The sequence below is a fragment of the Mercenaria mercenaria genome, chromosome 12 (genome assembly GCF_021730395.1).
Source record: "Mercenaria mercenaria strain notata chromosome 12, MADL_Memer_1, whole genome shotgun sequence".
Lineage (NCBI taxonomy): Eukaryota > Metazoa > Mollusca > Bivalvia > Venerida > Veneridae > Mercenaria > Mercenaria mercenaria.
Window position 1 is genome coordinate 1,528,563 of NC_069372.1, and position 16,549 is coordinate 1,545,111.

General features: G+C 34.8%; 1 protein-coding gene across 5 annotated transcripts in view; it reads right to left on the reverse strand.

Annotated features, from left to right (window-relative positions):
- The window catches only part of LOC123534159 (autism susceptibility gene 2 protein-like), a 172,946-nt gene that overhangs the window by 77,352 nt on the left and 79,045 nt on the right, over positions 1 to 16,549 (reverse strand). For all 5 annotated transcript variants that reach the window (XM_053518968.1, XM_053518965.1, XM_053518967.1 and 2 more), the window contains 2 exons: positions 14,623 to 14,658; positions 9,074 to 9,100 (listed from right to left, as the gene is read on the reverse strand). In XM_053518968.1, the coding sequence (XP_053374943.1) occupies positions 9,074 to 9,100; positions 14,623 to 14,658 (63 nt within the window). The remainder of the gene's footprint in view (positions 1 to 9,073; positions 9,101 to 14,622; positions 14,659 to 16,549) is intronic.

Here is a 16,549-nt window from a genome sequence, read left to right on the forward strand (position 1 = left end):
AGGCACAATTCTATTTCAGCTTTTTCCAAGCACTTTGATGTCTTCTCCGTCGCTATCTCCCAAAAGCGTGTATTATTACAAAGCAACCTCTCACCAATAATTTGATTTTCTTTGCAAACCTTTATGGCAGTAAAAGACTTCTCCGTCAATTAGCATTCTGAACAAGATGGAAGTGTTGTTTAAATGACAAATATCAGGATTCACAGTGTTGAAACAAGACTAAACATGTAATTACGTACCAAACAGCAAACATGTCTGTATCAAGCTAAACCGCAAATTTTACTTATTCAAATCGATCACAACGATTCTCACTTGAGAAAAACTGCTCAAATCTTAAGTTTGAAATGAATATAATCAGTCTTCATTCGAAAAGAAGTCCAAATTTCAGAGATTTCTCTTTATCAGTTATCCAATCATTGAGAGAATTTCTTACAGTTTTTAAACACTACAGTTTTTGGAGTTTTCTTAAGATAATGCCTCCAGCATAAACATGGACCTCAAATCAAAACACTGACCCGCAATGAAAAACACAGGTAACAAACTGACCCATTATGAAAATTAATAGAAAATTGATAATTTTTGTATAGTCACTCAAAATTATAATCATTTAACAATTATATGCACTTTTGACATTGCTTGACTGAATCCCTTTTTAGATGCTTCATAAACTTTCCGTAACAGTCAAGCAATGCTGAAACCACATAGAAATAATTATAATAGTAATTGTACGGAAACCTTGTTTGTTACCTTTAAGGTTTCGATGGAGGCCTTGAGAAACAAAAATCAAACAACACCAAATCATAGAAAGAAAGAGTTGTTTGACATGAAAATTGAACAGCATGTAAAACATGTTTATTACTTTACGAAACAAGTGTCAGTATACTGATATAAACATTGAATTCCAGAAAAGGGCTGCCTAAAGGGGCTCCACTTCCGGACAGTTAAACGCCTTTAAAAACTCACCATTTTCAAAGAACTGTTACACATGTTCGTTTTGATGCATTTGCAATAGCGTGCGAGTGGTGAAATTTCGCATAACAAGGTGGAACACAGTTTTCAGCAATTGTTTATCTTTATTTCTTTACAAATGGCATTCATTTTCAAAGGGAGACAACTTTTTCTCAAAGATTACTTTAAATAATCGGAAAAAGTTGTTTCCCTTCGAAAATGAATGCCATTTGTACTTAAAATAATCGGGAACAGTTGTCTCCCTTTGAAAATGAATGCCATTTGTAAAGAAATAAAGATAAACAATTGCTGAAAACTGTGTTCCACCTTGTTATGCGAAATTTCACCACTCGCACGCTATTGCAAATGCATCAAAACGAACATGTGTAACAGTTCTTTGAAAATGGTGAGTTTTTAAAGGCGTTTAACTGTCCGGAAGTGGAGCCCCTTTAGGCAGCCCTTTTCTGGAATTCAATGTTTATATCAGTATACTGACACTTGTTTCGTAAAGCAATATACATGTTTTACATGCTGTTCAATTTTCATGTCAAACAACTCTTTCTTTCTATGATTTGGTGTTGTTTGATTTTTGTTTCTCAAGGCCTCCATCGAAACCTTAATCAAACTGTCATCAACGAAATTCTTGTTTTTTTCTTACAGAACATTTACTTCAACAGAGCAGGAGAAAATTAATGAAATCTTTTCTATGAACACTTCTCTGCTAACAAAGTTTAACCTCATTAAATTTAAAAATCTTACCTTTTATGTGAATACTTCTTTCCATATTCCCAAAACGAATATCCAACTTTTTTCAAGATCTAGGTAACTTGAAACCTTTATACACAACATAAAATGTCAACAATAGAGCTGGGAAGTAAAATGTGTGTAAAGCATTAAGCCATCAACATAATGTCATTATTCCAAGCATCCATGAATAATGCATGTTTCTTTTTGTCATTCTGTAACACAGTAAAACATTGGGTGCTAGGTAACATCTGGCAAAACTTTTACTGCTGCAATAAACACATTATTAATGGAGCTTTTCTTTTTGCCGGATTATTTTTGCAATAGCAATTATCCAGTTTTTTGCAGTACAATAATCAATCCAACAGTTGACACAGGTAATTATACTTGTGAAGCTATTCACTACACTGACGCAAGGTTTAATGGATGAAACCTAGGAATCGGGTGGAGCAAAGCCAGGGTGTTAAGGGAACCTATTCACTAAAACTTGTGAAGCTATTCACTACACTGATGGCAAGGCTGTGGATGGAACAACTTTTGAAGCTAGGTGCTACGCTACACTACTTGTGCAGGACACTGAAGCAAGCGAGGGGGAATATTTTCAGTACTATGTTCAAAGAGAAGACACTCCAGTACCTTTCCCACACCAGCTATATCACTTGCATGTAGATGAAAGACAACAACTAACTGGACTACAGGTATCTATTGCTAAGTTGACATCATTGGAAACTTCTGTATGGCCTTTAGTGCCATTTACAGCTACTAAAATTCCAAAGAATACCGTTGGTTCGAAGTGCAGCTAAAATTTTAAAGAATACTGCTGTTTTGACCTATAGAGCACAAAGCAAGGACTTAACTATTCTAATGGTACCTTAATTTAACTGAGTGCAGAAAGAGGTGCCCGAGTCATTCAACTGGGAAATCTTGCTAATGTTTTTAGCTTAACTAAATGCTCGGTGTATAATCCACATAATTATGACTGTGCTCTTCATTCCTGTGGTCAATTTAAAATCAGTGTGTGACCAAAACATCTGTTATAAACTCTTTAACATAGACACTTCAAAAACCCTTTAAAATCGTTATAATTCTCCCATTACCATATTAAGGTGCTTAAAAGGTCACCTGTCACGTCTGACCATTTACGATTACACAATCTGAAAATATGCTCCCTTAATACATCATAATGCTTTGAAGTGGATTAAACAAAGTCCAGTTTAAAAACCCACTTGAACTGAAAATTATGTATATTTAAATCACGTATTAATGCAGGGGCGCAGTAAAGATTTTGACAGCATTTGTAAGTAGCCGTACTAATTTTTTTAAGTACTCTTCAAACGTTAAGAGGTTTACAAACTAGTTTTACATGTATTTTAGGTTTGTTTAAAGTGTACACGGCACATAAAAAATAACAAGCATGATATAGCATAATTTACGACGCATTCAGATCATTTTTTTGATAAAATTATTCATGCATTTGGCAATTTATAATTTATATCTTTAAATATATTGACATACAAATGTACCTTAATAAACTATCATCATTCATATTAAGATTAGAAATCTACTTCATACTTTGGCAGATATTGACAACACTGAAAGATAGAACTCCGCTGAACCCCTTAATTAGTGAAAAAGGACAACATGGCAGCGACAACAATGAAACCATTCTGACAAATCTGACAATGTATAAATGTCATGCAGCAAAAAATTGACAAGACAATAAGCTTTTGACAGATGTATGAGCACTGGCTTTATTATGATTTCTTGTTAATTTGCATTGGACGCAGTTCAGTTACTCAGTACCTTTCAACACTTTCTTCAAACAATGTTCCTTGACTTACTTACAACTTCCTCATTCAAAACAGAAGTGGAGGATAAATAACTTCAAGCAAATAAGTCATTAGAAGTGTTGCCATGGTAACAAGTCACCTTACCTGGTGCTAAAAAAAAGCCCAAACCCGAGATGTGGTTTTCCTACTTCCTTACGTAAGTAACCACAAGAAGCTACATACATCCAAAACTTGACAACAAACTAATAAAACTAAGTAAACAGTAACCACAAGCAAAAACCACAGGTTTAATACAGTAGACATTTCAGTGCAAGCAAATTCACCTGAATATAGCAACAATAGCTCCAAATGCCAAAACAAACTGGTCTGAACAACTGGAATCAGCAACACTAGCTCCAAATGCCAAAACAAACTGGTTTGAACAACTGGAATCAGCAACACTAGCTCCAAATGCCAAACCAAACTGGTTTAAACAACTGAAATCAGCAACACCAGCTCCAAATGCCAAAACAAACTGGTTTGAACAACTGGAATCAGCAACACCAGCTCCAAATGCCAAAACAAACTGGTTTGAACAACTGGAATCAGCAACACCAGCTCCAAATGCCAAAACAAACTGGTTTGAACAACTGGAATTAGCAACAATAGCTCCAAATCGCATGTCAAGCTGGTTTAAACAACCGGAATCTGCAACAATAGCTCCAAATCGCATGTCAAACTGGTTTAAACAACCGGAATCTGCAACAATAGCTCCAAATCGCATGTCAAACTGGTCTGAACAACTGTAATCAGCAACCATAATAAGCTTCAAATGGCAAGCAATAAACAGCTTTAAATGGCTCGTCAAACTGGTTTGAACAACTGGAATCAGATAACAATAGCTTAAATTAGCACGTCAAACTGGTTTCACAACAGTTACTGTAATCAGTAACAATAGCTTGAAATGGCAGTCAAACTGCTTTGACAACTGGAATCAGCAACAATAGCTTGAAACGGCACGACTGGAATCAGCAACAATAGCTTGAAACGGCACGTCAAACTGCTTTGAACAACTGGAATCAGTAACAATAACTTGAAACGGCACGTCAAACTTGTTTGAACAACTGGAATCAGTAACAACAGCTTGAAACGACACTTCAAACTGCTTTGAACAACTGGAATCAGTAACAATAACTTGAAACAGCACGTCAAACTTGTTTGAACAACTGGAATCAGTAACAATAGCTTGAAACGACACTTCAAACTGCTTTGAACAACTGGAATCAGTAACAAAAACTTGAAACGACACTTCAAACTGCTTTGAACAACTGGAATCAGTAACAATAGCTTGAAACGACACTTCAAACTGCTTTGAACAACTGGAATCAGTAACAATAGCTTGAAACGACATTTCAAACTGCTTTGAACAACTGGAATCAGTAACAATAGCTTGATACGACATGTCAAACTGCTTTGACTGCTGGAATCAGTAACAAAAACTTGAAACAGCACATCAAACTTGTTTGAACAACTGGAATCAGCAACAATAGCTTGAAACGGCACGTCAAACATGTTTGAACAACTGGAATCAGCAACAATAGCTTGAAACAGCATGTCAAACTGGTTTGAACAACCAAAATCAGATAACAACAATAGCTTGAAACCAAACTGACTTGAACAACTGGAATTAGCAACTATACCTTGAAATGGCACGTCAAACTGGTTTAAACAACTGGAATCAGCAACAATAATTTCAAATGGCATGTCAAACTGGTTTGAACAAATTGGATCAGCAACAATAGCTTGTAACGGCCGATAAAACTGGTTTAAACAACCTGCAAAAGGTAACATCATACAAACTGGTAATATTGATAAACAATGGAAGTGTGAAAAAGAAAACAAAGCTTAAAACCTCAAAAATGAAACAAAACACAAGGTTTGACACCTTAAAATAACAAAACAAAACAAGTAACAACTTCTTTCTTCACTTGATTTATGGTTTATGCACGTGTGAAAACTATATTCCGCTGATGAATTTCTTTCTTCACTTGATTGCAAGATTTTCTCACAGGTGAGAACAATATTCCACTAATGAATTGAAGGGTTTTGCAAAAATACCTTTTAAGACCAAAAACAAATATTTTCCCAATGCATTCTACCACAAGTGATATATTTTTATTAAGGATCATAGAAGAAGAAAAATAATTCCAACAGACAATAATAAAGGTCATTACAAAAGCTTGTCAACTGAAATACATTTTGTATTGCACCAAGATAAAATGTTAATTTAGACAACAAATGGACGAACTAAAGCTAAAAACTATCTACATCACAACCTTTCTTAATACTGAGTGTTTGCTGCAGTAAAAACAATTTTATCCAATATAAAAAATAATAATATCTGCCTTTCAAAAGGGGATGTGTGATTATAACAGGTAAAACTGTAACACAAGTTCAAGGTTGAATATGCTACAGAAGATTCCACATAATAAATCAATATGCACATGTTATTCCACATAATAGATTAATTTGCACTGGCTATTCCACATAATATATTAATATGCATAGGCCATTTTACATAATATATTTATATGCATAAGCATGTCTGAATCATCATAAATATTCATGAAGACCTCTTTATTTTACCTTATTTCACCTCCATTTTTCAAAAGTCAAGTTTATAGTGCATTACATAAAAAAAATCTCATTAACAATTTTCAAAACCAATTAGTTGCTGTGAAAATTAAAATATTCAATTTCTGTCTAACATTTAAATCATATAAATAATACTGAACACTTCAATCTGCGTAATATATATCAGCAGATGTGAGCTTGAGCTAAAAAAAATAAATAAATTCAAAACAAGACAAATGCAGAACAAGAAAACCAGAGAAAGTAGTTCTTCCCTTAACAAATTAATACAAACAATTCATACTCACATTCACATAATGTTTTTGTACTCTATTAATCCTTTTCTTCAACAAATTATTTGAAAGTTTTTAAAAACAGTATTCTCAATAAACTTGCTTTCCAGTTTGTACAGTTTAAACCACACCTCAGACAAATTTAACCACATTTAATTTAAATCATTAATATCCAACTAACCCACACTCTATACTATCCAACCACATATAAATATCAAAGTAAAATTTAACTCCGCAATATCTCACCGTTATTCAAATTCACAAATAACAAAACTCCTACTGAAAATCAGACAGAAATTTCCGTCTTAAAAACTGCTAACTCTTTATTCCATGAAGTCAAAACAACAACAAACAGTGTCGATTTTACTCCCTGTCCGTGAGTCGTTCAAACGATCCAATACGAGGTCACACAATATTAAACGTCTTTGTGCCTTCCAGGGGTATGAAAGGCTATCCATACGGAAGAATGCATTTGACAAAAACTTGAATAAAACTTGGCGTAGTTAATATCTCCGATAGTATCAACTAAAGACCAAAGGCCGATCTAAATTAGAAGTAATACAAATAATAGGTTATATGATCTCGGTAGTCGTTTGTCAAGTATCTGCAGTCCTGCGTCACGCTCGAGTAAATACACACACTGAATGTGTGGCAACCTGTCAAAAAACGAGAAACGGTGACAGAAATACTTTCAATGGTCCTTTTCAACACCTTGACGCCAAATAATTATAACGAGACTCATCGTAAAAAAAAAAGAAGAAAATTCAGATAATCCTTCTTGCACTCGTTCAACTCTTGTGCATTAATTGTTGCGGTAATTTGAGTTACGGGCAATGAAATTATATCAATGCAAAATTGTAAACAAACTTGAGCTTGTAGGTAAAAACTCTCACTGATATTTTCCACCGATATTAAAGAAACACTTGTCATTTGAATGGTTATACCTAGATTACCCCCCAGTAAACATCAAACTTATTTTGAATGTAAACACTCAACGTCAAGTATTTTGACATGTATGAATTACTTTGGGGATATATCAGATTTTTGCCTCTAATTTCCACCAATTTAAAATTAAATTTGCGAAAACATGTTTTTTGAGTAATTGCTCTAATCATCGTGGCAAGGAGAAAGTGATTTGTCATCGAGACAAGAAGCAAATAAAATGTGCTTTTTTTGTTGTTGTTTTTTTTGCTTTCATACACCTCAGTGGCCCATAAGATCTCTGCTGAAAAAATATAAACAAGACAGTTTTCTTTATTTATGAACCAAGTGTATATTAAGACAATTTAAGTAGTATCAGAACATCCCTATGGTATACGAATAACATAGTTTTCCTGATTCATGCACCAAATGTATACGATAACACAATACAAGCTACATCAGAACTGTTGCATCCCTCTGGTATGATTAAAAAGAAACAAGGAGCTGTGTTTTTAAAATGCAAAATCATGCCCCCAGGTGTAAGACCAAAGATGTCGTTTTCTAAAGGTTTAAGTTTAAGGTGAAGATCATAATGAAGGTCAAGGTCATCTCTATATAGGTTAGCTTGTAGGTCTTGCCACAAGGTTTGTTGAGTGTGAGTATGAACTAAATTGTGTCATTAAAATTTATGTGGGCTGTAGGGCCAAAGACGTTGTATGGACGGACGGATTATTATGGACAAACAGACAAACGGACAGACAGTTCAATGACGTTATATGCCAATGGGCATGCATACCATACTTTTCATTATTCATGAACCAAATATATATAAAGATTTTAAATGTAACACCATGCAAGCCATCAGGACTATTGCACGGCTATATTATTTCAAATATGATATAATACAAGCCGCAACCAGTGTTGCACTCCTTTGGTTCAAGTATCTTATGCTGTAAATATTCACTTGTAACTGGATATAACTATCTGTATCTTTATTTTTGATTGGCTCTGTGTATTGTCCCTCCCGATTCGCTACAGCTTTGAATACCTTTGAATACCTGTATCTCTTTGACTTGCTGCGTCAGTATACTGTCACTTCTGATTGGCTAGAAGTATGAGAATCTGCACCCCTGCTTCTGATTGGCTGAATCTATGTATCATTTCTTTTGATTGGCTATAGCTGTAATAGCATCTTTATAAATGTCTGTAACCTTAAAATGTCACTTCTGGCTGGTGACTGGTCACATACATGTACTTGTCCTGTTTTGGTGGGCTCCATTTTTAGTATCATCACTTCTGAGGGAGTACCTTATCTCTTCATTTGATTGGCTACATTTTTGTACTGTCATTTCTGATTTGTCATTCATCTTAATAATTTATCACTTTTGATTGGCTGCATTTTTATACTTGTCATTTCTGATTGGTCATTCACTGGAATACCAGATCTCTTCATTTGACTGGCTGCATTTTTGTACCGTCACTTCTGATTGGTCAATAAAGTTAGTAACTACATCTGTTTCCCTGACTGGCCAGAACTGTGGGCATTTCTATCTCACCTTCTGGTTATAACATTCACTCCCAGGCAGACTTGGCTTTCCTCAGAAAGTCTTCACATCGGTGCAAAAAATGTAGATAACCGCACTGGCAGAATAAACTGATCTACTTTTTGGGCCCAGGTGCTTATTATGTTATTATAAAGTATAATAATTATAAATTCTAACAGAACTAAAGGGCTATTCTAAGACAAATGGAAGACAGTTCACTTACCCTCTCATCTCCGCTTTCACTGTCACACTGTAAAGTATAACAAAACACAGCTTTAATATCATTTTAATATCACACAATTTTCTTTTACAAAATATCATATTCAAAGGTTTTTGTTTACAGACAAAAAAAACTCTCTTAATATCACAGGAATTTTTTTTTTACAAAACAAGAGGACCATGATGGTCCTGAATCACTCACCTCTTCCCACATGACCCAGTTTTGAGTATGACGTCGTTTCTTCTATTATTTGACATAGTGACCTAGTTTTTGAGCTCATGTGACCCAGTTTTGAACTTGACCTAGATATTATCAAGATAAAAATTCTGATCAATTTTCATGAAGATCCACTGAAAAATATGGTCTCTAGAGAGGTCACAAGGTTTTTCTATTATTTGACCTATTGACCTAGTTTTCGAAGGTACGTGACCCTGTTTTGAACTTTACCTAGATATCATCAACGTGAACATTCTCACTAATTTTCATGAAGATCTCATGAAAAATATGGCCTCTAAAGAGGTCACAAGGTTTTTCTATTTTTATACCTACTTGACCGCACATGACCCAGTTTCGAAACTGACCTAGATATCATCAAGGTGAACATTCAGATCAATTTTCATGAAGATCCATTTAAAAATATGGCCTCTAGAGAAGTAAAAAGATTTTAATGATTTTAGACCTACTGACCTAGTCTTTGACCGCAGTTGACCCAGTTTCAAACATGACCTAGATATCATCAAGATGAACATTCAGACCAACTTTCATACAGATCCCATGAAAAGTATGGCCTCTAGAGAGGTCACAAGGTTTTTCTATTATTTGACCTACTGACCTAGTTTTTGATGGCACGTGACCCAGTTTTGAACTTGACCTAGATATCATCAAGGTGAACATTCTGACCAATTTTCATGAAGATCTCATGAAATATATGGCCTCTAGAGAGGTCACAAGGTTTTTCTATTTTTAGACCTACTGACCTAGTTTTTGACTGCACATGACCCTGTTTCGAACTTGACCTAGATATCATCAAGATGAACATTCAGACCAATTTTCATACAGATCCCATGAAAAATATGGCCTTTAGAGAGGTCACAAGGTTTTTCTATTATTTGACCTACTGACCTAGTGTTTGAAGGCATGTGACCCACTTTCGAACTTGACCTAGATATCATCAAGATGAACATTCAGACCAACTTTCATACAGATCCCATAAAAAATATGGCCTCTAAATAGGTCACAAGGTTTTTCTAATATTTGGCCTACTGACCTAGTTTTTGATGGCACGTGACCCACTTTCAAACTAGACCTAGATATCATCAAGGTGAACATTCTGACCAATTTTCATGAAGATCTCATGAAATATATGGCCTCTAGAGAGGTCACAAGGTTTTTCTATTTGTAGACCTACTGACCTAGTTTTTGACCGCACGTGTCCCAGTTTCGAAACTGACCTAGATATCATCAAGACGAACATTCAGACCAACTTTCATACAGATCCCATGAAAAATATGGCCTTTAGAGAGGTCACAAGGTTTTTCTATTATTTGACCTACTGACCTAGTTTTTGATGGCAAGTGACCCAGTTTCGAACTTGACCTAGATATCATCAAGGTGAACATTCTGACCAATTTTCATGAAGATCTCATGAAATATATGGCCTCTAGAGAGGTCACAAGGTTTTTCTATTTTTAGACCTACTGACCTAGTTTTTGAAGGCACGTGACCCAGTTTCAAACTTGACCTAGATATCATCAAGGTGAACATTCTGACCAATTTTCATGAAGATGTTGTGAAATATATGGCCTCTAGAGAGGTCACAAGGTTTTTCTATTTTTAGACCTACTGACCTAGTTTTTGATGGCACATGACCCAGTTTCGAACTTGACCTAGATATCATCAAGATGAACATTCTGACCAACTTTCATAAAGATCCCATGAAAAATGTGACCTCTAGAGTGGTCACAAGCAAAAGTTTACAGACCCACGCACGCACGGACGGACGACGGACGACGGACACCGCGCGATCACAAAAGCTCACCTTGTCACTTTGTGACAGGTGAGCTAAAAAATCATAGATAAAGGTTTTTATTATATAGTTAAAATCTTTATCCTTCTTTCTCACTATCTTATTACTGGTTGAGATTTTTGTCCGCTTTGGATAAAGTAGCCTATGCTGCAACACAGCAATTAAGTCTCCAAAATTGACCTTTGACCTGCTGGCTGCATGCGTCTAGTGCAGACACAGCAATTAAGTCTCCAAAATTGACCTTTGACCTGCTGGCTGCATGCGTCTAGTGCAGACACAGCAATTAAGTCTCCAAAATTGACCTTTGACCTGCTGGCTGCATGCGTCTAGTGCAGACACAGCAATTAAGTCTCCAAAATTGACCTTTGACCTGCTGGCTGCATGCGTCTAGTGCAGACACAGCAATTAAGTCTCCAAAATTGACCTTTGACCTGCTGGCTGCATGCGTCTAGTGCAGACACAGCAATTAAGTCTCCAAAATTGACCTTTGACCTGCTGGCTGCATGCGTCTAGTGCAGACACAGCAATTAAGTCTCCAAAATTGACCTTTGACCTGCTGGCTGCATGCGTCTAGTGCAGACACAGCAATTAAGTCTCCAAAATTGACCTTTGACCTGCTGGCTGCATGCGTCTAGTGCAGACAAAGATCAGCCTGCACGAACATGCAGGCTTATCATGGTCTGCACTGTTCGCTATTCAGTCAGTAAATTTTCAGTGGACACCCCTTCAAATAATAAATGGCACTACCCAAATTGAATGATGGATCAGTCCATTTCAGAAATTTAGCAGGGTAAAGGTTAAGAAAGACACCCTGACAATGCAGTTAGGAATATACTGTCCAACCTGTATATGACAGCCACCCTTGATAAATGTTTATGTGGTTTAAGTCAATGGTTGATTAAACTGTATGTAAAAAGGAAAAGACAAAATGTAGAGAATTCAAGGCTTTGGTCAAGACACCCTCAAAATATTCTGTGAACAAAACCATTTAAACGAACAAATAAAATCACCTACTAAGCATTTTCTTTCAGTTCCTAGAAAAGTATATTTTCTTCAGCTTTTCTCATTAAATTCATGTATGTCATTTTGCGATAGTCAATAAATTTTAATCAAAGTTTCATTGCTCTTTGTGTACATTTATGTGCATTTTAACCATTTCTCACATACATATTAAACTTAAGACTTGGGGTTTATTCTCCCATGAACAGTTTCTTGTCTGTCCAAAAAATTCTCTAATCTACATCAAATTAAAAAAAAATCTGATTTACACAGAACACTCTATTCATACACATCTTTCATAATCTACTTAACAAAAGAAAAGAAATCACATTTGGTTCGAAAATTCACAGGCAGTAATTTTTTAGCAGAGTGAATGCACTTGGTTTCAATTCATTTACTACAATTTTCTATGATTATGAGAGTGCTAATGAAATGCAGATGAAGTGAAAAATTAGCGAAAGTGAACATGTGTCACAGATCTCATTTGGCGATATCAATGAAATGGAAAAAAGACTACCGTATATTTCCGGCCATACGTCGAGGTTTTTTGACCAAATAATTAGCTCTGAAGTCAAGGGTCGACTTTTGGCTGCATAATTAAACGTAGTCATGATCCTCTATCCATTTTCGGATCGAACACAGCGCATGTAAGGCATTCTAATAAGTTTGTTATGATTTTCGCCATTTTGATAAAGGGAAACTACTCTTTGCGCACTAATTGTCTAGGCTAAAAACAACGATTGCCGTTACGTTCCGTAACTAAACAAAATTAGTTTTATTTAAAGTTAATTGTATTTTGAAAAAAAAAATGAAAAAATCGTAAATTTTATTATACCTTTAACCGAGATCAAACTGCTGTGAACAACAAAACTGACATGAGGCATCTCACAAATTGCCGATAATTACTGGCCATTTGATCTATAAAGTTTAACAGATCGTTACAAAGGACTTTGAGTTTTGGTTTGAATTAAGAACTTGATGTCATTCTGATTCCATTTTTGTTGATACATGCCGGGGCATTAATTATCTTACCACCTATTGTCACAATCGGCAAACAATTAACAGTTTAATGGTACACTTAGACAGATCCACTGTCACATTTTCAATCTCGCTAATCAGAGCCAATTTAAATCAATTAATTCTAACCGCTTACAACCTTCAAATGTACAACTCCCCTTTGCTTTGAAATTTACAGCTTCAAAAGACTTTCATTGTCTTAACAAGTTGTAAACAATATCCCAGGTGTTGTTTTGAAGTATGCCGAGGTAAATGTCATGTCTCACTGAATGGCCCTTTATCGATCTTTGGTTGGCTAAGGGCAGTTTGATTGACAGCGGAGGGCGGGGAGAAGACAACATAATTTGCTGCAACTGCATTGAATTTTCATCTGAGAGTTGTTGACAGTTTTATTGCATTTTATCAGGGTTTTTTTTTAACTAAATGGATCATTAATTTATGAAAGAGGACAAAGAGGGTCTTGATCCCTGTGATTTAGTGTCATTACTGATAGAGAATACTCGATAGTGATTATGTTAGTGAGTCTGATGGATTTTAATGACTGATGGATAAACCACTGAAACGTAGGTAGAACTACAAATCTTTAATTTTGTTCATGTGTCTGATTATTTTTTTTTTCACTTAGTAATTTTTCACGCTTGTTAATGGTGCTAGATAAATCGCGTATTTTAATGCTTGTTTGTACGGTAATTAACAAATGTTTGACTATCGTTATAAACACATTTATTGGTCATAAAATGAAATAAAATAAAGGAAAATTTTATTTTTTATTTTTGTTTGTTCAATTATATATGCCTTTACTGTAAAACTAACAGTATACTTTAACACTATTACGGCAGTAATAATTTATCGAGGAAACGTAACAAAAACGCGAGCGAAATTAGAAAGATAACTTGCCAGAAACATTTTTCTTTTCACAGTTTTTTGTGCCATAGCAGTTGTTAAAATGCTAGAAATATCCATCCCTCGACTTATGGTCGGGGCAAGTTGAAAATCTAAGATTTTTTATCCAGAGTAGGCTCTCGTCTTATGGCCGAAGTCGACGTATGGCCGGATATATACGGTAATTCACCGTGAAAACTGATGAAAGGTGTCAACCATAATTCTCCAGATTTGTTAAAAAAATGAGAAAAAAATTGATGCATTCAACTTCACTACATTTCTGTATCTGAATAAAGTAAATTAACATTTTAAAATGTATTTTGTTACTCTTGTCCAAAGTGACTCAAATAACAGGGCTATTACACATTCATCTTAAAATATTTACTAAATGCAACCATTAAACTAGCAAGAAAAAAATATTTGCTGTAAAAAAAAAATTTTTTATGAAGGGGTAAATTTACTAACAATTTTCAGCTGGAAAGAAAACTTTGTCGTTGCAGAGAGGTGTTTACTCTGTAGAGGTGTCGTTATAGAGAGGTTATATTATAGAGAGGTGTTGTTATAGAGAGGTTATATCATAGAGAGGTGTCATTATAGAGAGGTTATATTATATATTCATTATACATACCAAGTATCCAGCACCAGAGCTTGACCTTGTGCTTACCTGAAAATACAGAAAAAATCAGATTATACTGAAGCCAATCAAAAAAGAAAAGTTTGATTCCAGGGCGGCACAACTACTTCTCTTTAATTCCGGGGTGAGGTAATAAGATCTCAGTGATTCCTAGGCGAGTCAGTTTGTTCGCTGTGATGGGTTAGGCAATAACTTCTCTGTGTTTCCTCAGCAAGGCAATAACTGAGAACTCCCCCATAAAAATGGTTGAGGAAATAACTTCGCTCGTCTTCTGTGTAGGGCAATAACTTCCCTGTGATTCCTTGACTATGCAATAAATTTACTGTGATTTCTGGGCAAGGCAATAATTCTCTGCAATTACTTGGCGAGGCAATAATTTCTCTTGTCTTCTGGGTAAGGCAATAACTTCTCTGTGATTCCTTGACTATGCAATAAATTCTCTGTGATTCCTTGTTGAGGCAATAACTTCTCTGCTATTTCTGGGTAAGGCAATAATTTCTCTGTGACTACTTGGTAAGGCAATAACTTCCCTGTGACTCCTTGAATGTGCAATAAATTCTCTATGGTTTCTAGGTAAGGCAATAACTTCTCTTGTCGCCCAGGCTAGGCAGTAACTTCCCTACTGTTTCTGGGCAAAGCAAATCGATGGGTCAGTGCAACACGGTCGTAACTCATTTTTTGAAAACTTTACAGGAGAAGCAAAAAACATTTTTGTATTCAAATGATGTAATGAAAAACAATACAATCCATATTATTTTTATCAAATAACAATAATAACTACAATACTATGGGAAAAAATGTCAAAAAAATGTTCACTGAGGAGTTATTTGAAAGTTTTTCAGTTACGACCATGTTGCGCTGAAATGTGTGGAAATTTTGTCAAAAACTTAGTGCAACAAGGTCGTAACTAAATGATAACAAATAATTTATTGGAGATAATTCATAACAGAGATGTTTATTCAAAAGTCTATTAATTCAATATTTTTAAGCATATCCATTTATCTTTTTCTGTACTTTCATTGACTTGTTTTACTCGCAAAAATGTCAAAAAAAAAATCATATAATATGTAGAAATAAAAATGTACTACTACAAAAACACATTTTAAATTATTTAAAGTATTTTACAGTAAAAAGACAATAAGAGCTTGACTTGGTCCAAGATATTTGCATATTTTACTGAATGTAGGCTCTGAGAGTTTTAATATTCAAAGTTATTTCAGTATTTTACAGTAAATGGACATAATATAAGAGCTTGACTGATCAAAGGTACTTGAATATTTTACTGAATATAGGCACTGGGAGCCTTTATGGTCAAACTTATTTCATTATTTTACAGTAAATGGACAATAGAAGCTTGACTGGTCCAAAATATTTACATATTTTAATGAATATAGGCTCTGAGAGCTTTTATGGTCAAAGTTATTTCAGTATTTTACAGTAAATGGACAAAAAGTGCTTGACTGGTCCAAGGTACTTGAATATTTTACAGTATGTAGACACTGAGTGTCTTTAAAGTACAAGATATTTGCATATTTTACAGAATATAGGCATTATGAGCCTTTAAGGTCTAAGGTATTTGAATATGTCTGTGTTTAGTTATTAGATTTTCAACAAGAAATATGCACTGGTTCTGCAGCATGAATAACGCATGCCCCAGGAGCAAAATACTATTCTGCAAATAACATGTGCATGCTTCTTGATACAAGTCTAAATGTCTTTTTATTACATAAAAATCTACACTTAAACAATTATCAATGGTATAAATTTGTTCTTTAGCTTGAGTAAAACTGAAAATGTTATAATTAAAGAACATGATAAACACAACAACACAGTCACATGAAACTAACATCAAAAATGATGCCATACACCTGATGTAAAATTTGAAAGTCAGTATGGTCTGTTCCTGGAAAATTTTGTAATA